This window comes from Haliotis cracherodii, unplaced genomic scaffold (genome assembly GCF_022045235.1).
Source record: "Haliotis cracherodii isolate W230 unplaced genomic scaffold, xgHalCrac1.p SCAF_1, whole genome shotgun sequence".
Taxonomy (NCBI): Eukaryota; Metazoa; Mollusca; class Gastropoda; order Lepetellida; family Haliotidae; genus Haliotis; species Haliotis cracherodii.
The window spans coordinates 61,234,213-61,258,067 of record NW_027266264.1 but is presented as its reverse complement, the minus strand read 5'-3'; the positions used below and the strand labels follow the sequence as shown (position 1 = coordinate 61,258,067).

At 39.9% G+C, this 23,855-nt stretch overlaps 1 protein-coding gene across 1 annotated transcript; it reads left to right on the top strand.

The window, feature by feature from the left end:
* Positions 1-4,620: 4,620 nt before the first annotated feature.
* On the top strand, positions 4,621-23,554 carry LOC139471153 (guanine nucleotide-binding protein subunit beta-5-like). Its single transcript, XM_071253795.1, has 10 exons — positions 4,621-4,742; positions 7,539-7,675; positions 8,122-8,163; positions 8,897-8,973; positions 9,424-9,550; positions 10,377-10,520; positions 11,353-11,493; positions 12,647-12,743; positions 14,648-14,814; positions 15,957-23,554. The coding sequence occupies exons 1-10, from the start codon at positions 4,625-4,627 to the stop codon at positions 15,966-15,968; spliced, it is 1,062 nt and encodes a 353-aa protein (XP_071109896.1). The 5' UTR covers positions 4,621-4,624; the 3' UTR covers positions 15,969-23,554.
* The last annotated feature ends 301 nt before the right edge of the window (positions 23,555-23,855 follow it).

The window sequence follows — 23,855 nt, the reverse complement described above, 5'->3', positions numbered from 1 at the left end:
AGCAGCGTGTGTTCATCATCGGACAGATCAGTAATCATATAACGTGACAGCCATCAGTAACTTCACGATAGTTAAAAACCCACAAAAGATAAATGCATGAAGTATAATGTATTGACAAGATCAACATCTCAAAGGAATGAAAATTTAAAATGAGAATCAAACATCATCACTATATTGGCATGACAGTTGCCCGAACTGTGGGGAGAAAAACAAGCTTTCAAAGTAATGGATATGACACACACATCCATAATCGTTCAAGTTCAATGACACGTAACAAAAATAGCGTGTATGACCCCCCCCCCCCCGCTACAAGACACGGTAAAACTCTCCGGCGCACAAACAAAGTCTGTTGTCTGAAGACGTCACGTGGAACACGTCGCCATTCTTCTTGGACGGCCTGGATCAGTTCTTGGCGGTTGGCAGGAGTATGTGGTCGCTGTCGAACAAGACGATCCAGGACATCCCAGAGGTCTTGAGAGCGTGCAGGCCACGGCAACACGTTGACGTTGTTGCGATGAGGTTCTGTACGACCTGGGCTGTAAGGGGTCTGACGTTGTCATGCTGCTAAAGGACACCGTGTGGCATATGTTGTAGAAATGGTAGGACAATAGGACCATGTAACTCTGAGCTGTCAAATTTCCGTTAACGATGACCAGCGGTGTTCTCACCGGCCCGCAAATTCCTCCCAACACCATAACACCCCTTCCGACAGACGGCACGACCTCCTGAACGCAATATGTCGCCGTTCGTTCTCCCCTTCGGCGGTAAACCGGCTTTCATCAGTGAAGACAACCCTCTGTATGTCACCTCGCTGCCAACCACGTACAGTCCGGGCCCATCTCAATCTCTGACGACGATGTTGCGCCGTCAATAACTGTCCTATGTAAGGTCTCTAAGCCCTTATTCCTTAAGCCCTGAGTCGACCAACCATATGCCCTTAGGCGTTCGTCGCTGATGACGTCACGGTCAGATGCCAAGTACGCAAGTACCGAACTTCATTGGGCGTAGTTACCCTGGGTCTGCCTGTCTGATGTCTGTCCGGTTTGTCTGTAATGTTGTAGCAGATTGTAGTTACAGCAACACGGGATCAACCAAAAGTTCTATCAATGTGAGCACGGGTGGCTCACATCTGTATCATACCCAGGCCCCGCTCGCGTTGTTCGGTTGTCAGTCGTGGCATTTAAGGGGTGGTGTTTATCAGTGTGTATGTCTGATGCCGTCCGTATAATTTATATACCCTTATTGAACGTGTCCGAGCGGCACGTGTTTTTCACTTTTTCGCATATTCTACAAAAAAGTGCCGTGGACGTATATTACTTTCTGCATAGAACGTTGTTGTGTTTGGACGATGTGTTTTGTATATATTAAGTTTGATCTTATGTCTTGATCTTATTTCATTTTTTAAGTGGTAAAATTGCTTTTGGCCGTCAGTATATTTGTGTTGTCGATTAATGTAAAATAGTTTTAATATTTTTTGTCAAATATTGTCAATTGGTACCGATAATTCCTCATAAAACACGTTCACATCGTTTCACTACACTGAAACACATTAATTATACAGTGTTTCAAAGAAAGAGATCATGGATGAATGAATGTGTGTGACTTGCTGATTTTACGAAACGGGTATCATATGTTTTTGTATTTTATCAAGGGAGAGCGAGATACGGGAATTCTGACTCAGGATGACCGCCTACCCACCACCGGCAGTGTTGAGACCCTGAAGAAGGAAGAAGAACAAATCTCAAATGGCCACGATGCGGGATATAGCCCCGCTTGCGACACATGTCTCCCGACAAAGTTTGAAATCATTCACCTGAGTGTCAAAACAAATATAGTTCCGACAATTCATGTGTACATGTTGGTTCAAGATAATGTCGGCATGAATATTTCACAATAAAAAAATAAATAAAAAAATTCACAATCAACCGTTCATTTTCGAAGGTAAAAAAAGTGACGTTGCATATGTGTTTTAAATAACTTGGACTGAAATCCGTTAAACGTATAAAATATATGTAAGCTAAATACGTAGGCAAATGTTACAATCTCTGAATTATTTGCTACATGCGACACACTACATGTATAGTCAATATGGCTCAGCTAAAAAGGTTCATCAGACCCATGAAACGCAGCACAGCTTAATATAATCCATTGAAAGCCACTGACGCTTAAATGACGAATATAAACACACATTGGTTCCACACCAGAATATATGACAATCAACTAGTAGAAATAAATAAAAAAATGAATAATTAATATGCTTAGTTGTATATGCAGTAATAACGGATGAAAAGGTAGGAGTTTAATTTGCGGTTTAACACTGTACAGAGTCACGGCAAAAGATTGGGAAAATAGATCGTTTGACATTAAAGAATGCAAAAGAATTTATACAAGTTTTTGTATATGCATAAAAGTGTAAAAACTTTGATGGAACAATTCGGTTTCGATTTCGAACCCTACATACATACATACATACATACATACATACATACATACATACATTCTTGCGTGCCCAAGGGACGCAACTCTGCACAGCGAATCGCAACAGTCAATCATAAAACTTTGTCAGGATTTGTGTGATATGTAAACTTTAAAATGTTCCCACAACGTGTGTGTTATAATGTGGGGATACGGGCACAGACAGGTGCCTGGTCGAGCCTCTTTGGCACAAAATAAGAAGGAAAAACGTAAACCACCGAAAATCCAAGCGGATGCCATTTTTCCCAGATGGAAAAGGACATGCAATGAAACAGCTGAACCTGGAATTATTTTTCCTCTCAGGTATTTTGCCGGTAGTGATCGAACTCGTTCACCATTTAAGTTAAATCTTTCAAGATGAATATACTATAAAGTTTGTTTGTATATTTGTTGTTTAACGCCGCACTCAGCAATATTCCTTCATACGACGGCGATCTGTAAATAATCGCGTCTGGACCAGACAATCCAGTGATTAACATCATGAGCATCAATCCACGCAACTGGGAAACGATGACATGTATCAACACGTCAGCGAGCCTGACTACCCGATCCCGTTAGTCGCCTTTTACGACACGCATAGTCACCTTTTACGGCAAGCATGGGTTGCTGAAGATCTATTCTACCCCAGAATCTTCACGGGCCGCACAGCATTAAATCTAGGGACGCAAGGATCACGCTTGATTTCAAACACTTCATGTAGAATTGTGTTGAATTGAAATGCATAAAAAAGTTTACTATAAAATACAAATAAAGGGTTAACACATTTCTTAAAAAGTGGTCTCTCCGGCTGGGGAAATTCCATGGTGAAACTATAGTAGTAATACAACCAGGGCGTTCCCTGAAGTCTTTAAAGATGAGGACACGCCCAGACCAAGCGCATTCAGCTGACAGCAGTTTAATCACAAGGTTAATTGAACCTTTGGATTTACATGGCAGATGGAATTATGACATTATCTAGTCATAGACAATCAGTAACGTCATTGAATTTTAAAGGAGACACTCTGAAAAATCATCAAATTTAAAATGTGACAATCAGAGACTAATAGATTTACAACAAAGACAATCTGTTCGAAAGAGACATCGAATTCAAAAGGAGATAAGCAGACATGCATCGAAGTCCAGTTGGGAAAATGAGAAACTCTCCAAAGGTAATCGAATTCCAAAATTGAAATATTCTGAAAGATGTAAATCTTCTAACGAGTAAATCCGAGTCACCAAATTGTAAGAGAGACGTTTGAATACTACTACGTATATGTACGTTTATGAAGCCAGCGATAACTAGCAGGGATGTCGTTACGATCATCTGTAGAGAGTGATGAACTTGGACTCAATAGAAGCTGAAATTTATAAGTCGACTCCTTCTTCATTAAAATGTCACTTTAAACACAGAGCACATAGCTGTTGAATAAAAGAATGAACATGACTTACATTTTTACCACAGCTGACGTGAAACAACATATCTACAACAACACCAACAACAGAAACAACAACAATAATAATACAGCGGTTAATATCCAACTAAATTGAATTGTATTTCATATGAAGCTTGTATTTACATAATTTATGTACAGTTTTGATATGGTTGAACATCATTGAGTCTACACTGGGCATGCTGCTAAGGAGAATTATGTTTTCTACATTCTTCGGAAAGTGTCAAGACTTTAGGCACCTTTGAGTTTCAATGGGAGAGCATTGTCATCAACAGGCAAAGTCCCATATATGTGTATTTCAACTGAGCAATGCAAAGCTAATTTTATCATGGTTTGGATTTCTAAATCAAACGAAGTTAAAGGTTTGATCTTAATATTTTCGTCTTTAAATTGTTGCCATCTTTCATATTGAAAAATACACGCCAAACTACAGCATGTCGCAGAACGAAAGTACATATAACTTTGCTTTTTCTGAAACAATCTTTAACCATTTTGAACAGAAGTTGTGATATAAGGGAAATAACTCTTGCAACACATTATGACACAATGCGTCAATCTATTCATCGACATGATACCAACTTCAGATAAAGGGCTTTAAGTAAACCAAACGCAATTTATAGTAAATAAAATCATGTGTTGAATTTCCACAGCATGATATTGATTTTGTTTCTTGTGTAATGAATACGAGAAAACCCATCCGGGCTCTTCACTTCATCAAAATGGCGACGGAAGCTCTTCGGGCAGAAAATCCCGACTCCATGGAGGCTTTGACGCGTGAAGCTGAAACACTCAAAGCTAAATTAGAAGATGAAAAGGCCAAACTAAATGATGTTGACAGTATGTTTATATTTTGGACACAGATTTACTACCTACGTATTTAATGGCACGCCATAAAATGAAATAGACCGTTTCCTTGTAGTACCTTTCGTTCGGTTTTCGATCACCAACACCGAGGCCAAATGTCAAGAACAACAACATATATTAGCCTTTAGCCCTACAAGTCCGAACACAGATAGTCCTTAGAATCACATTATACAAAAAGCCAATCACCTTGAAAGTATGATGCAAGATATTTCAATGAATTCAAGCAGTACGATACTCTATTTTGACAGATTTGACAGAATTAGATATGGTAAAAACAAGGTTATGTTCAGATCAAAAGTACCGTTATGAATGATTGTTTCCTGCTTTTTGTAGCCGGTATTATCGTAGTTTCAACCACTGATGCCTCCTTTATATATGTGTCAATGTTTTCTTTAATCAATAGGCATTATGTGAGATGAAAAGGTGGATTTAAATGGTTGTTCACGTGTAATTTGTATCTTCCAGTTACGTATAATGTAGCAGAGTGTTACTTTTGTCCAGGCATTCGCAGAGGTTGATATAAATTTAGCAATTTTACCAAATCTGAAAAAAGAAAATGCAGTTCAGATTATTTATTTACTATATCGATACTTGTGACAAATGTTTTGGCCTTGCAGTGATGATTTGTATTTCAATGATTAACAAGTCCCTCCAGGTTAGAAAAGATCCACAGCAAACTATGGAGGTTGCATTAGGTGAAAAATGGTTCGGATGGTCTGGCTCGGTGACTTGGTTGATTGCATTTTATCATTGCTTGACAGCATGGATTTTTACTTAAAATAATATCACTTAACAGGATTGTCTGGTCCAGACTCTCGAATATTTACAGGTCACCAGCTGGAATATTTCTTTGTAAGACAAGAAGCATGTTTCAGTAGCCTTGAATGGCGTCTGGTGTCCTATGGAGGTACTGATAGTGATATAACTGTATCATTGTCTGGTACTGGGTGCTCAGCTGCTTGTCTTGCATGCATATGTAATATTCCATTGCTGAGTAATTTTGTTGTTTGTTCAATCATATGTATGCTCACTGTCACTAGAAAAGCAAATGCCATACATGTTGGTTAATATATGAAGACTTTCAAGATATATTAGATTGGTTTGATGCACAAACGAACATATGGGTATGTTGTGTGAACAGATGCTCATGAATGCATCACATGCGACGTTAAAGATCCATGACTCAGGATGCACAATTTGTCTCGTGCAGGATTAGCGTGTAAAGTTTGGAAATCATGTGCAGCATATTGTGATAAGAGTAAAGTCACACTGGTAATGCTTGACTGATTGTAACTTTTGTCATTAATTGGTACACATTGAAATTATCTCTTTTTAACGTACATACTTCTCTATAAGTTTCTATGGTTCAAGTTTCTTTTGGCGGTGAGTATATATGTTATTTTTCTGGTGGCCCATATTTGCAACTGACGTCTGGTAACTTTTGACGTCGAGTGATAGTATGAAAAAAAAGGTGGTAGATTTTCAGAGTTAATCAATAATAAGTAAATTGCAGGCAATTCAGTGGCTTTTGATTGGCTAAGCAAGCCATTTTTTTTTGCATTTGTTTCCTAAAACCAAAAACAAAAAAGACCACGCCCAATAACAAACAACTGTTTTCTGATTGGCTTACAATAGAATGGGCGGGGCTTGTGTTGCATTATTGCACTGAACGATGTCACAGATTTCTTACTGTTGGCTTCAGTCTTGTGAGTGTTAAAGTGTAAATAAGCAGTCAGTGAAGTTTTTGTTGACATATATATATTTATTAGAAGTGACATGTATTTGCATTTATGGAGATCTAAATATAAAAGCTGTGCACACATTGTAAATCTGCTTTGCGTACATACACAGTTTGCGCACCAGTTTTTACATTTATACCTGGGCACCTATATACCTATATATATCTGGGCACAAGTGGTCTGTTGTCTTAGGTGCTGCAGTTGGCTGTGTAGAGTTGTGTCCCTTGGTTGCAGCAGAAACCTATCATCATGGGTTCGAATTCTGGTTTGCCCCTCAATATGTTTCTTGGTTTGTCGGCACCATACCCATGCTGGCTGGTTCAGCAAGGTGGTAAAGGTCTGAGACCTGCATCACTTTAGGCTTTCATCCCACATTAAGCTGTCACGGCATGGAATGCTGTTCAAAGCTGGGTAAAACCCCAATTCACTCCCTCGTATATTTTAGTTCTACCACTAAATTCTACACTTTTCTCTTGTACGTGAAGTGTTTGAAATCAAGTGTGGTCCTTAGGGACTGCTGTGAGGATTCTAGGGACTGCCTACTTCATCAGCTGTTAACATTATGTAATGACATGTAGAGCTGGTTATCTATATAGATCATAGAGATCGATAATCGATAACTAAATATCGATCAATTATTGAAAAATATCGGAGAAGGAACTTAAGCAAAAAAACAAGGAAGTCCCGAAAGAAATCAACATATTTCACACCACTTGTGAGCTGTGACACATTTATGCATGAATTACTTTGTGGACATTTTAGATATGTAACTGTTGCTTTCAGTCTTAGACAATTGACAATATTGACAATGACAAGCCTGTTTCGGTAAATCTAAACTTTATTTCATCACAATAGTTTATTTGAGTTTTTATCTATAACAACAGTTTCATATCCATAATTGTAAATATTTCTTCCCATCGGGGATAATTCCGATTATCGATCTTATTAGCCAAACCTAATAACAAAAAACCCGAGACTTTTATGTATACTTTCAAACACTGACATGTCTTTATGCTTGTTCATCCTACAGTGTGTGTACTGGGACAACGCTTGGCCAACCTGCCTCCATTCAACATCAAGACCCGCCGAGCCCTGAAAGGTCACCAGGGCAAGGTGCTGTGCATGGACTGGTCATCGGACAAGCGGCACATCGTCAGCTCTTCACAGGTGGGCATTTTCACCAAAACACTGTTGCAACTAGGGGTGACTATAGAGGGTGTGTTAGATATTGTGGTATAGGTACAGCTGTTGCAGGCAACAAGAGTCAAGTAAATTAACATCTGTTCATCACCACTAGTTTATATCATGAAATTTGATTGGACAGCTATTTTTAGCACTGTGTCATCGAACCTGACTCAAAGTTTAGCAATGAAGGATGGTATCTCTGATGAAAGTTGGGAGGTGGGATAGACTTGTGGTTGGGTGTCTTTACTCATCACGGCGAAGACCTGTGTTCAATTCCCACATAGGTACAATGTTTGAAGTGCGTGTCTGGTGTCCCCTGCCTGGATGTTGCTGTAATATTGCAAAGAGCAGCGTAAATCCATACTCTGTCACTCACTCTGTTGAAAGAATCTTCGTATGATGTCAGCACCAAGTTTATTGTGTTCCAGGATGGGAAGATGCTTGTGTGGGATGCCTTCACCACAAACAAAGTAAGTATAATCTAACATGTACAAGTGATACCTGTGAGAAAACCTACTCACCAGTTGGCTCCTTTGATTTGATAGGTGTTTGAAACTGTAAGACCCACTGTAATACCAAACTAATCTATTTTCTTGGTGTACACACAATCCTAGATCCTAAGTTTTGCAAATGTTAAATATTTAATGCTAATTTGATTGAGAATATTCCTTCCTGACATTTATGTTGGTGTGTAGTTTTATTAAAAATGCGTATTTCAAGAATATGTTTTGGGAAATTAACCTTCAAAGCAGTAGAAATTAACCTGAAGTGTTTACTTGCTTCAATGACTGCCTCCAGGGTTTAGTGGAAGAGCGTCCGCCTGGAGAGCGGAAGGTCTGGGTTTTCATCCCCGGGTGCATTAAAAGATGGTTGTAACCCTGTCTGGCGCCAGGCATTAAGGGCACAAAACAAGGACTGGTCAGCCCGGAGTCAGTATACAGTGTCTCAGTGGGGTATTCATGTTAAACTGCGGCATGGTATCTCAGTGAGCTTGCACTATAAATCGGCATCAGTCCGGACTAGTACAAGCAGGCACGGGTGGCCAAGTCGTCTACGGCGCTGCGATGCGCTGTGCAGAGTTGCGTGCACACCAGAAACCTATGGTTGTGGGTTCGAATTCCGGTTCGCCCCGATTATGTTTGTGGTGGTAGAGTTGCCTGGTTTGTGTACTGTTTAATATTTTTCTTGGTCTTACCTCAACAGGAGCATGCAGTTACCATGCCAACGACCTGGGTAATGGCATGTTCCTACGGTCCATCAGGATCTGTTGTAGCATGTGGGTGAGTACCGTGTGTTGTACCGAGATGCTGGTTGGGTTGTGCCATGTTCCTGCGATATGTGAGAATCTGTGGTATCACATGGACTAGTACAGTGTGGTTTCCCCAGCTGCTGGGTGAGTGATGGCGTGTTCCTGAGCAGTGGGCGAAACTGCATTTTTTGTGGTTCATATTGGGAAAGGGAGGCCACTCACAATCCAGAGCTGTCTCTGTTGTTTTCATGTTTGTGGAATATGGCCTCTGTCACGCACGTGGGAATTTTACGATCACTTTAGTGCTAAGATCACTTTGTACAACGGCACCCTGTTCAATATTCAATCCCTGAGGTAAACGGTAAATTTTGTCGAGAATATTTAACTTATTTGCAGCATGTGGAATATTTCAGGCTTTCCTGCCTTGATCAGCAGTTTGGATTACGTGGTATGGTTCTAACCAACTGTTGTTACATTCCAGTGGTCTGGACAACAAGTGCACCGTGTACCCACTGAGCCTGGAGGAAGACCCTGCCACAAAGAAGAAAGCTGTGGCCACTCACACCAGCTATCTCTCATGCTGCTCCTTCACATGTTCCGACTACCAGGTGAGCTTTAGTAGTCCCACGATACACCGATGCATTGGTAGGTCGCTACGTTTTACTTCTTGATACAAGTATCAATCACAATCGCACAACAAGGAAAAATGTATTCTTTAGTAAATGTTACACCAAACACTAATTACTAGAGAAAGTTGGTATTGAAAAAGTCAATATTTTCATTCATTGCAAATGTTAAATATTTAATGCTAATTTGATTGAGAATATTCCTCAATATTGACACTGCCAACTGTAAATCGTTAGTGAGCCAGGTATTTGGCCACCCTGTCTATGAAAACGTTTGCTTACGCACCACATAATGCCAACACCCACTATCTGTCCAAGAGCTACCGGCTATCTCTCATGTTGCTACTTCACTGACTGCTTCCGTGGCCTAGTGGTAGAGCATCTACCTCGGGAGCGGAAGGTCGGGGTTTGATTCCCTGCCACGTCATACCAAAAGACGTTTAAAGATGGTACTTGCTGTTACCCTCTTGGCGCTCGGCATTAAGGGGATAAAACAAGGACTGGTCAGCTCAGAGTCAGCATACTGTGTCTGAGTGGGGTATTCATGTTAAACTGCAGCATGGTTATCTCAGTGAGCTAGTGATGATTATGTTTCGAAGTTTGTCAGCTGAAGGGTTTCGCCAAAGTGGTAATCGTCCATGACCACTTCAGGATTTCCTCTCACATTAAGCTGACATGCCTCGATATAACTGGAATACTGTTCAAAGTGGTGATAAACCCAACTCACTCACTCACCCAAGTGTATTTAGTGGTAAATGTTCACCTTGTCATGCATGATTTCTGTGTAAAGATCCTTTCTCTGTTGCAGATCTTGACGGGCAGTGGGGACAGCACATGTGCCCTGTGGGATGTGGAGAGCAGCACACTCATCCAGAGTTTCCATGGCCATCTGGGGGATGTCATGAGTATTGATCTCTCCCCCACAGAGACGGGCAACATATTTGTATCTGGGGTCAGTGATTTATCCTAAAATCTTCTGTTATCTATGCTTTAAACTAATCTTATAAACTTGGTAATATGATCCGATAAATATGCATTATCCATATGCTTAGATAGTGGTTTCTCAATGTGTTGCCAAAACATGAGGACAGTCATGGCTGCAATTCATTTGGCACTCTATATCAAATTGGGTGGTTCACTCAAAAATTGTATTTGTACTTAAACATGGATTATTTTAAGAATAACAGTATATGATTAAGAGATGAACAGAGATCATTACACTCGTGTGGTGCCGTAGCATAAATATGATAAACAAGGAATAGAAAAGGTGTACTGTGATCACCATATGTATACGCAGTACAATTATTATTACTACCTCGGTGATCAGACTCGCTGATTTAGTTGATGCATGTCATCATGACCCAATTTGGAATCGTAGATTGATGCTCATGATGTCAATCACTGGATTGTTTGGTCCTGACTTGATTATTTGCAGCACTTATACTCCTTGAATGTGAGGCATGATTTGTGCATTGTCTAATGATGCTACTGCAAATCTGTTTTTGGCAGTGTTCGACCAATATCAATTTATGTTTTAAACTGCGATGCTGTTTTTGGCAGTGTTTGAACAATATCAATTTATGTTTTAAACTGCAATGCTGACACTTCAGATTGTACTCCGATACGAGGCAGCGTCAATAGTAGTAGCATTTATGTCATATTTAGTTTATGTCATATTTAGTTTATTTTACTAAATTTGCTAACAATACTGATGATGTAGATTCTAGAGCCTAGACATGATGGGTATATTTTATTGCTGTCACATGACTGCTGTGTTGTTCTAGGGCTGTGACAAGGTTGCGATGGTGTGGGACATACGAACAGCCGACTGTGTGCAGGTGTTTGAAGGTCACGAGTCGGACATCAACAGCGTCAGGTTCTACCCCAGTGGGGATGCCTTTGCTACTGGATCAGATGATGCAACGGTAAGTCAACTTTTTTTACCGCTTTCAACAATATGTCATGGCAGCCTGTATAATAAACATTGAATGCAAGAACAAGGAATGTCGACAATGACACAGGGTACAATAATGGGACACAGGGTACAATCACAGGGTACAATGACACATGGTACAATGACACAGGGTACAATGACACAGGGTACAATGACACAGGGTTCAATTACACAGGGTACAATGACACAGGGTACAATGACACAGGGTACTATGACACAGGGTACAATAATGGGACACAGGGAACAATCACAGGGTACAATGACACAGGGTACAATGAAAGGGTACAATGACACAGGGTACAATGACACATGGACAGTGAAAGGGTACAACGACACATGGTACAATGGCATAGGGTACAATGACACATGGTACAATGAAAGTGTACAGTGACACATGGTACAGTGAAAGGGTACAATGACACAGAGTACAATGACACATGGTACAATGAAAGGGTAAAATGACACAGGGTACAATGACACAGGGTACAATGACACATGGTACAATGAAAGTGTACAATGACACATGGTACAGTGAAAGGGTACAATGACACCTGGTACAATGACACAGGGTACAATGACACATGGTACAATGACACAGGGTACAATGACACGGTACAATGATGTAGGGTACAATAACAAGGTACAATTGTTTTGTAAGGTTTTATGAATGTTATGTTTTGTGTGCACATGATGTACGGTTGTTATTATAAAGTGTTGTCATCTCCTCATCCAAGCAGCTTCATATTGAATGAATACACACAGTTCTGATGGGTTATCAACAGCCTTTGTTACATGTAGGCTCTTGAGAGATTGATGTATTGATACAAATGTGTTTTTGTGTGACAACGCTTGTTAATTTAGAGGTATCAAATGCCATTTGATACCTGATTTTAATCACATTTTGACCAATCAGAAGCAAGCATTCTTCAGTGTCATGCTAGAAGTAATGTCAACTCTGACCTTGTGGCAGCACAATGACAGACATGTGACAGCCTAGCAACAGAGTAGTGGTAGACTAGCAACTGAAAAGTGTGTGACTAGTGACAGACCGGTCAGTAACAGAATAGTGACAGAATAGTGTACAGACATGTTGTGTACTAAATCAATCTGTGTGTGTGTTTCAGTGTCGTCTGTTTGACCTGCGGGCAGATCGTGAGGTCAACTGTTACAAGAAGGAGAGCATCATATTTGGCTGTAATGCAGTTGACTTCTCAGTCAGTGGTGAGTACCGTTCTTCGTGGGTTCACTCCTCAGTCAGAAGTGAGTTTTGTACATTGTAGGTTGACTTCTCAGTCAGTGGTGAGTACTGTACATTGTACGTTGACTTCCCTCAGTGGTGAGTACCGTACATTGTACGTTGACTTCCCTCAGTGGTGAGTACTGTACATTGTGGGTTGACTTCACTCAGTGGTGAGTACTGTACATTGTGGGTTGACTTCTCAGTCAGTGGTGAGTACCGTACATTGTACGTTGACTTCCCTCAGTGGTGAGTACTGTACATTGTGGGTTGACTTCCCTCAGTGGTGAGTACCGTACTTCGTGGGTTGACTTCCCTCAGCGGTGAGTACTGTACATTGTGGGTTGACTTCCCTCAGCAGTAAGTACTGTACATTGAGGGTTGACTTCTCAGTCAGTGGTGAGTACTGTACTTTGAGGGTTGACTTCCCTCAGCGGTGAGTACTGTACATTGTGGGTTGACTTCTCAGTCAGTGGTGAGTACCGTACATGGTGGGTTGACTTGTCAGTGAGCGATGAGTATTGTACATTGTGGGTTGACTTCTCAGTGAGCGGTGAGTATTGTACATTGTGGGTTGACTTCTCAGTCAGTGGTGAGTACTGTACTTTGAGGGTTGACTTCCCTCAGCGGTGAGTACTGTACATTGTGGGTTGACTTCTCAGTCAGTGGTGAGTACCGTACATGGTGGGTTGACTTGTCAGTGAGCGATGAGTATTGTACATTGTGGGTTGACTTCTCAGTGAGCGGTGAGTATTGTATATCGTGGGTTGACTTCTCAGAGAGCGGTGAGTATTGTACATCGTGGGTTGATTTCTCACTCAGTGGTGAGTACTGTACATTGTGGGTTGACTTCTCAGTGAGCGGTGAGTATTGTACATTGTGGGTTGACTTCTCAGAGAGCGGTGAGTATTGTACATCGTGGGTTGACTTCTCAGTGAGCGGTGAGTATTGTATATCGTGGGTTGATTTCTCACTCAGTGGTGAGTACTGTACATTGTGGGTTGACTTCTCAGTGAGCGGTGAGTATTGTACATTGTGGGTTGACTTCTCAGAGAGCGGTGAGTATTGTACATCGTGGGTTGATTTCTCACTCAGTGGTGAGTACTGTACATTGTGGGTTGACTTCTCAGTGAGCGGTGAGTACCGTACATTGGGGGTTGACTTCTCAGTGAGCAGTGAGTATTGTACATCGTGGGTTGACTTCTCAGAGAGCGGTGAGTATTGTACATCGTGGGTTGACTTCTCAGTGAGCGTCGAGTATTGTACATCGTGGGTTGACTTCTCAGTGAGCGGTGAGTACCGTACATGGTGGGTTGACTTCTCAGAGAGCGGTGAGTATTGTACATCGTGGGTTGACTTCTCAGTGAGCGTCGAGTATTGTACATCGTGGGTTGACTTCTCAGTGAGCGGTGAGTACCGTACATCGTGGGTTGACTTCTCAGTGAGCGGTGAGTACATTACATCGTGGGTTGACTTCTCAGTGAGCGGTGAGTATTGTACATCGTGGGTTGACTTCTCAGTGAGTGGTGAGTACTGTACATTGTAGGTTGACTTCCCTCAGCGGTGAGTACCGTACATCGTGGGTTGACTTCTCAGTGAGCGGTGAGTACCGTACATCGTGGGTTGACTTCTCAGTGAGCGGTGAGTACATTACATCGTGGGTTGACTTCTCAGTGAGCGGTGAGTATTGTACATCGTGGGTTGACTTCTCAGTGAGTGGTGAGTACTGTACATTGTAGGTTGACTTCCCTCAGCGGTGAGTACCGTACATCGTGGGTTGACTTCTCAGTGAGCGGTGAGTATTGTACATTGTGGGTTGACTTCTCAGTGAGCTGTGAGTCCGGTACATTGTGGGTTACATCATGACATGCATGTGCTTGTATTACAGGCCGACTGCTGTTCGGGGGCTACAATGACTACACCATCAACTTGTGGGATGTACTTAAGGGCACTAGGTTGAACATCCTATACGGCCACGAGAATCGAGTCAGTTGTCTCGGCGTGTCACCAGACGGCACTGCTCTCTGTACAGGAAGTTGGGACTATACTTTACGAGTAAGTTGTTGCTACATGTACTACTCAAATTTTGATAGGAATATCCCGTTTAGTCCTTGATGTATACAACTCAAACAAGTTAAAGAACACACGACAGATTGACTATAGTAACAGAGTTAGATTTCTTGAACTTTTGAGAGTTATATTTGATTGGTTTTAGTATGTAGATGTGTGTCTATGGTATGAAACATCTCTGTGTAATACATCAGTGATCAACATCAGGCTGTAGTTTCTTTTTGTGTACGTCACATAGCTTGGTTAGGTTGTCATGCTGAAACATGGGGTGTCATCAAAGCCGCTGACTTGAAAGTGTACACATCTGGCCTGTCAACGTTTGGTTCATGTAAAGTACTCTATACCTGTCAGAATAGTTTGTCATCATTCAGAATTTTGTTAGTCATGTCATGATGAAAAACGAAGAGCAAAATAGTGTGACTAGTATAAGATGACAAACATTCATATTTTGGGTATTGGTTTGAAACTTTCAAATACCTTTTGAGTCTTAATGAGTCTCAAAACACAGCTTTTCATTCATGAAAAACATGTTGAGGACATCATTTACCGCATACATACTGGTATGAACACAATTTTATGTTTTGATTTCTCATCCCTTGAAATAAAAGCAATGTCGACTTAACTGTTCAATAATAAGGAATGCGAGAATAATTGTATGTTTTACCTTACCTGATGCTACACAGTTCTATAGGTGTATCATCAGGTAAGTATAAAAACATTGTATTTATTCAGAAATGCTCATGTTTTACCAATGTAACTTGTGGGTTTCACCGAAGTGGTAAAAGTCTGAGACCTGCATCACTTCGGGCTTTCCTCCCACATTAAGCTGACACGCCATGATGTAACTGGAATACTGTTAAAAGCGGCGTTATACCCAACTCACTCACTCACTCATGTTTTACCATACCTGACGCCACCCGTATAGCTACCCAGGCAAGTATAAAAACATTGCATTTAATATGAAATACTCATCTTTACATTTTTCTAATCTATCATTGATATAATATATATGTAAACTTATTTTATGTTTTCTGATTGGTCTCTGTGAGGGTCATTGCCTTTCCTGCCCTCATATGGCTGGAAGGTTGGTTATAAATGCTGACAGAGTCCCCTGTCCACTGTTCCAGGTGTGGGCTTAGGTAGTCTGATGGTAGCCATCGAGATCAGCATAGACAGCAATATAGAGGAAAGTACATGGAACAACGAGCCTTGGCTGCCAGGCAACTGTTGCCATGGTGATGCACTGCTTGGCAACTATTGCAGGAAGTCTGGAACCAAGAGGATGTTAAACCAGGAGTAGCATCATGTCAAATCAGGACCTTCCAACTTGCAACTCAATTTTGTGCTTTGCAGGTTGTAAAAAGATGATTGTGTGTTAAGTGCTAGTTTATTGTGCAATATTTACAGTATTTTAAAGACAAATAACATGACTTGTTTCTTATTCCTTTAGATCTGTCATAATTTTGTCATCTTCATAAGTGAGGACCAAAGCAATGCATTTTATTAGCAGATTATATTTTGCCTAATAACTATCACAATTATGTTTCTTACCATTTGGATAAGTAAGGTGAGATATGTTTGTTTACTTTTTGCCTAATTTGTTGACATCTGGTATGATATCTGCTATGAGATCTAGGTCAGGGGGTAGCCTGGTGGTTAAATCATTTGTTCGTCATGCCAAAGATCCGGGTTCGATTCCCCTTATGGGTACAATGTGTTAAGCCCATTTCTGGTTTCCCCTGACGTGATATTGCTGGAATATTGCCAAAAGCGGGGTGTTAAACTATACTCACTCACCACTATGAGATATACTATATGATTTTCGTTAGATCTGCCGTTAGATCTGCTATTTGATATGTCTTAAGATCTACTATGAGATGCATCATGAGATCTGATATTTGATCTGCCAAGTGATCTTTTATGGTATCTACCAGAAAGATCTACTCTGAGATAAAACATGAGATCTACCATGTGATGTTCAAAGAGATCTACCTAGAGATCAATCTCATTAAAATCAGATCTTAGTTCTTGCTACCCCGATCTGAGGACTACCCATTCGGGGTCACATCAGAACGACCTTCATCCATCCAATCAGAGCGTTGCTTACCAGATAATGAAAGTGACAGACAGAATGTGATTTCTAGTCATGCAAACTTTAACTTTAACTTGGGGTATTCCGAACGATAGTTACAGGCTTAACGACTGAATCCATACAATCTAGACCATCTATTAACCATTCCAGAATGTTCTTTTGTTCAGGTGTCAAATTTTAATCAAGAATTTTTTAAAATATGTTTCAAAGCATAGTCACCAATTTGAAATTAGTGCCATAAAGCACCAGAAAGCTGTCTTCTGATTGGCTAATGTCGACTTCTTGTCAGTCATTCCATTGGTTGGTCAAAATTCGCACAAGGTCGGTCAAAGTTCGCACAAGGTCGGTCTGACGTGTCACGTAATAGGAGGTCCTCAGATCTTTGTTCAGCGGGAACTAATTTTAATGAGATTGGCCTTGAGATCTGCATGATATCTACTATTGGATCTGCTGTAGTTATTATTTCTGTTGATGAGAATGGAGATGAGTCCTTCCAGCCTACACTCCATGAAGAAACTAAAATACGGTTCAAAGCAAGGTTATACCCAAGTCACTAACTCTGAGAAGGAAACAAGGTTGATATAAGTCAGCATAATAAGGACCAACAAGGACCAATCAGTTTGTTTATATGTGCATTATTTCTGACTGCATCTGCATCAAGCATCAGAATAGTGACTTACCTCTTCAGTAAACATGATGCACCTGGTAGCCATGGTAACTGATGTAAACACTCATCACTCCTACCAGTCATCGTTGTTGAGGTCAAGCTGCTCTTGATCAAGGAGAGATCGGCATTGCATCGTATTAACTGCATTCATTTCCTGAAATATTATTCAGCAACACATTCTTGACTAAAAAAAAAATAAGAACAAAAAGAACATGTTCAGATCTCAATACAATGACTACCGTATGCCACGAAATAAGCGCTCAGGGCGCTCTCAAAATTAGAAATAGGGGCCACTTATTAGAATATTATTTTGGTGGAAACCACAGAGTTGAAAGATAAATTTCGAGGTTTATGCTGACAGCCTGAAATATTTATATACGACAGATTTATTTTTCTAGACTTAAAATACCCATAATTAAGGGTGCATATAACACACGACTACATATTCTACGCGATTAAATAAGTCTTGTGTACATTGATCAATCGGAATGGTTGCTAATTGGGATTGTTCACTAGCCAATATGTAAGCAAATATCGCCATGGGCGCTTATTATAGCAGGGCGTTTATCACGTTGAATATGGTATTTACAGTAAACAGTTAACTGATTTTCTCTAGTCACCAAATGCCATCTAGGACTATTTCACATCATTGCTTAAATACCTAGATGACTGGTTACGTACGTATATGCCCTCTTTTGTTTAGTGGTGTAACGATATGTCAATACAGTATTGCATCTCGATATGGGGGCCAACAATCAATTTGCGATCCCTGTATCATGATACATTTCATTACAAGTTATTTGGGTATCAATAACAGAAATTGTTCAACCTCACGAAGATTCTCTAGTATTTTGTGGTTGGATATAAATGACACAAAATTCACAGTGCCCTCTAGCCAAGATGTTTCTGGACTACAATATCTTTGAGCTCTGAAATTTAATAAAAAATGATTCAGGGATGTGACTAACCAGCAAAAAGAAAGAATATCAACTTGAGAAACAAAAGTACTGTTTCAGCTTACGAATCATATCGCACCCAAAGTAATGGATATGTATTGTACTGCGACCCCAAGAGTATCGCCTCTTCCCGAGGCAAGAGAGTTAACTTACTATATAAGTCCAGTTTCCACCCTTGCCGAACTAGGCTGGGATTATGGAGTTACATTTTGGCTGGGCTAACGAGTCTATGCATAGTCCAATCAAAATCGTGCACCGAAATCGAAATCCGGTTCGTAAACTGTCATGCAGAGTTCGGTCGATTGCAGGATTTGCAAAGCATGTGCATCGCCAACTCGTCAACAGATATTTTCCAAATCTTTTCATGTGTTTAATCCAGGTGCTTATGTGATTTGATGTACTTCGCGAAGTAAGACTGTTTTATCACAAAATAGTTCTTGATGGTCGATCAGATCATCTTGACTGGGCACCACCATTTTGTTTGAAGCAAATGCATGTGATACGAGAGGTGGAATCTGATTGGTCCATATGGGAGAGGCATAGAAAGGACATAACTCGTAATAGCCACTGGTGGCGCTACGATCAAGCCCAGGAATTCCAGCCTAGTTCAGCAAGGGTGGAAACTGGACTTTTATAGTCAGTTAACTCTCTTGCCTCGGGAAGATGACCGTATCGTTACACCTCTACTTGTGTCAGTTTGTCAATTTGTCAAGAATCATTGCAGGTTTCATAGTTGCATCAATTCATTTGGAAGATTTTATATGATGAGAGATACAGTCCTCAGTTTGAAAGGCAGTTTTGTATGTCAATCATGTTGGTACATGGCAAGTGTTTACCGATCCATAATGTATTTGTAATTGTCTTTATTACCTTTGCATAAGAACAAGATGTGCAATGATAGTTTCCAGTGTGCAATATGATATTTGGTAAGTTTGAATAACAATTATATTGTGTTCACATGTAAACTTAGACAAGATTTATTTCATTTTTGGTTGAGATTGTTTTGCGAAAAAAAATTATTTAAAAAAAAATCAATTTTCCAATATGGTTTTTGGTTTCCTCAAAATTTGAAGTAGGTAGAAAAAAATGTTGGGTGAAGGAATAGGGAAAGAAACAATTCATGGAAAGGCTGGATTAGCAACAATAAATTATTTTTTTGGACATTTTACTTTTAGGTGGAATAATAAACTTCTCTTCATTTTCATTTCAATTTATTGGAGTTCGTAAACCAAGTTTATTTAAAAGTCTGGCCTTTTTCAACCTTGGTGCACTGAGAAATCTGTAGGATTGTAAATGCATTAAAGTCTGCAGTCAGTGGTTTCTTGGTGAGAAATGTTCATGAAAATACATGTATAAAAGTTTTCAATTTACTGGAACATATAGGTTTTCTTGCATCAAAATCTTTACGAGGTGTGCATATATATACACTTAATTGCCTTTTTTTACTTGCATATATTTATATCTACCACCCCAGGTTTAATATATTTTTTCAAATAATGCATCTCTAACTCTTTTTATTCAAACTTTTAGTTTCTGAAAATATACATGTATTTAGAAAGAGTGCATTGCAAGTATTCACTCTGAAAAAATGTGACTATCTTTTTATTTGAGAATTAGCAGCAGGTGTGTGTGTATACAAGCTCCTCACAGGAGTGTTTCAAGAATCTTGGTATTCATCAGTTGCAGGGGGTAGGGTAGCTCAGTTGTTTAAGGTGCTGTGATTTGCTGTGCAGAGTTGCGTTCCTTTAGCATGCCAACACCTATGATTGTGGGTTCAAATCCCGGTTCGCCCTGATTATGTTTCTAGGTTTTGTGAGCACCATACCCGTGCTCGTGGGTTTCACCGAAGTGGTAAACGTCTGAGACCTGCATCACTTCAAGGCTTTCCTCCCACATTAAGCTGACACGCCTCGATATAACTGGAATAATGTTTAAAGAGGTGTTAAACATGGCCCTGTGGCGTATCGGGAGACATTGGGTATCAGCAGCAGTGTCCAAAATATCTGCCTGGCTGCCTGCCTGCCTCCCTGCCTGCCTGCCTGCCTGCCTGCCTGTGGCTGGTAACTTTTCTGTCGGGCTGCATGAAGTTTGCCTCCACCTGCCTGATGTATTCATTATAACTCCTTGTAGATTCTCAAGTAATTATTTCAACTGAATCAAGCTGCAATAGATGCAATTTGTCTCTTATTTTTTGCGAGTTTTCAATATTAATAACTGGAAACAAGACTGAGACATTGTTAATATACAAAAGAAGGGTTAACATCCATAGTGCTTAATGAACACTGACAAGATGTGGTAGAGTTTTTGAGCAGTTTGTTTAGACATTTGTGCTTAACAGTATTTACTGTGAACATATGGACATGACATACTTGAGTTGAACTTGTTTTTGTTTTATATGTGCATTAGACAAAACCAATGGATCTCCTTGAAAAGACCTCTCTATACTCATTAACATTGGTATTTGTGTCATGAAACCAGAACTGGATCTTTATCAAAACCTCATGTTGTCAATCATTCAAAGATTCTGAGCATATTTCCAAATACATATAAATGTATTTGTATATATTTGTGATGCATTTTAAACCTTTACTTTCATGCTACATTTTCTTTGTAGGGAAAATTGTGACTTTTTATGTAAATAGTATATTTACAACCATTTCTGTATGTGCTTTCACAAAGTGCAATCAATAGGTCTAGTCAGTTTGAGAACAGCTGAAAGGGACACAGCATATGTCAACATATGGAGTGTACCTCCAAGCTTTAATATAATAAGATAAAGACATGTTGATGTATTTGGGGATTATAAAGAGTAAACAAACTCATAAGTATTGTACCTATAATGTGCTTTGGAAGAAATGTGTTTTATATATCTGACTACAATAGTTTACCACTGGTCATAAAGTAGTTGACAACCAAGACAGAGTTGACATGGATTGCAATGTCTTTATTCTGTCAATGCTACGGGGGGCACAGGTAGCCCGGGTGGCCCAGTTGTCTAAGGCGCTGCGATTCGCTGTGCAGAGTTGCGTCCCTTGGGCACGCCAGAAACCTATGATTGTGGGTTCGAATCCCAGTTCGCCCCGATTATGTTTCTAGGTTTGTCAGCACCATACCCTTGCTCGTGGGTTTCACCGAAGTGGTAAACGTCTGAGAACTGCATCACTTTGGGCTTTCCTCCGACATTTAGCTGACAAGTCAAGATAAAACTGGCATACTGTTAAAAGCGGTGTTGAACCCAACTCACTCAATGCTACGTTTCAGTACCAATGCTTTTACCTAGTAGTGTGTGAAGACTATATCTTGACATGGACTAACAGGATCAGGTGGTCAGGCTTGTTGACTTGGTTGATGCATGTCATCGTATCCCAGTTGTGTGGATTGATGCTCATGATGTCAACCACTGGATGGTCTGGTCCAGACTTGATTATTTACAGACCACCATCAAATAGCTGGAATATTGCTGATTGCGTCATTAAACAAACAAACAAACAAACAAACAAACAAACATGGATTTTAATTCTACATTTCACTACAGATGCTAGTAACTTGAAAAGAAGTTTAACTAAAGAAGAAAACTCGAGTTCATTGATGCCAGGAGTTGACTTCTCGGGTGGTCACAATGTGTGTCATGGTCCCCAGACAGCATGACATCATGCTAGCTCATTGGTTGCCTGCTTTGCCCAGGCTGGATTATTGTTTGCAATGACTCCTGTACTGCCGAGTGCAGCATTAAACAGCATCAGCTCACGCACACACACCCTCACCCACACACCCACCCACACACTCACTCACTCACTCGTGACTATGGTGTTCTTGTTTAATGGCTTGTCCCTTTCACATAGACTGTTCTCTGTGTGTTACTGTTGGCTGTTTCAAACATGTTATTGTCGAATTCTCCACAAGATGTAAATATATCATTGTTTCATTGTTTTATTACTTAGAAACCTTAGTTATCAATTTTGAATTGTTTATATGAAAGCCTTGTACCTTCCCACTTCCGCATCTGAGAGATACCCATTATTTCAGACTCGATGCTGTTATTGAGTATTTGATGTTTGGAAATGACTTCATTTTGAAAACAGAATGCCACATATCACAGTTTTCAAATTATGACTAAGAAACAAAATCACATTAGTACCACTTAAAAGTCCTTCCTGCCTTCAAATCCCATTTAACAATGATTTTACTGAAGCACCCTCTCTCATTAGCTTGAAATAAGTGCTTGATATTATGTTCAGCACATGATTAGGGGGAAGAGGCAGGGTGAACCTGATCTTCCATGACTTACCAGATAGATTTAGTAAGTTATTATTAAAGAGGATGTCAAACTCTTGTATGTATTGTGATGGGGGTAAATAAAAAACCCTGTTTCTTTGTTATATGAAAATATACCTCTTTATTGAAATCTTGATGTTTCATGAATATATACCTCTTTATTGAAATCAAATGCTCTTGAGCTAGTATAAAACTTGATGAAAATTGATAGAGAAAGCATGTGGTTATTTGTGATACAATGCCATATGATAGATTTCTGAAGTTTGGATTACCAATGAAATTGTATGCCTTTTTAACTGTTTGATATACTTTAAAATATATTTTCTTTACTAATAATCAGCAGAATCTATGCACTTGTACACAACAGACTTAATTCAAAATTTACATATCGTCTTTAGCTTAAACAGAATCAGTAAATGTGTTATAATGTCACAGGACTTTCTGGTTCATCACCTGATTGTCTGGTTTGTTTACATGCCACTTTTGCATGATCAATTCATTTTTCACCGATATTTTATCTTTTATGCCCAATGGAATCTGTTTCGGTGGAAAATCGAGACTGGTTATTCTCTGGTGTTGACATTTTATATACAGAGTAAAAGTACATAACATTTCATTGTTTTGATCATAACTTCAGATTCCTATAGCTAAAAATGTATTAAGTTTTAATATGGTTTTGAGGGTTACCAACAGTTATCTTGTCTGAGAGTCCTGAGCTTTGAGGATGAGTACAATGTGTGAGCAGGTGTCTCTTGCCGGTATATTGCCGAAACACTGATGTGGATAAGGATGCTTGGGTGTCAATGTCTGCCTCCACTGCTGAGTGGTTAAGGCATTCGCTCCTGGAACCGAAAACCTTGGTTCCAATGCCCACAGTGGTACAACATGTGACGCCTATTTCTGGTGTTCCCTACTGTCATATTGATAGAATATTGCTAAAAGCGGCATAAAAACTACATATTCACACACTCACTCCTACATTCTGTGTGATATGACTCCCTGAGACATCATAGGCAAATTTCTAGACTGTAAGTGT

Excerpts from the sequence above, each read along its gene's own strand:
- LOC139471153 (XM_071253795.1), top strand. The coding sequence starts at position 4,625 with ATGGCGACGGAAGCTCTTCGGGCAGAAAATCCCGACTCCATGGAGGCT. Across the intron at positions 8,164-8,896 it reads ATGCCTTCACCACAAACAAA|GAGCATGCAGTTACCATGCC; the intron begins GTAAGTATAATC and ends TTACCTCAACAG. Across the intron at positions 11,494-12,646 it reads CTGGATCAGATGATGCAACG|TGTCGTCTGTTTGACCTGCG; the intron begins GTAAGTCAACTT and ends TGTGTGTTTCAG.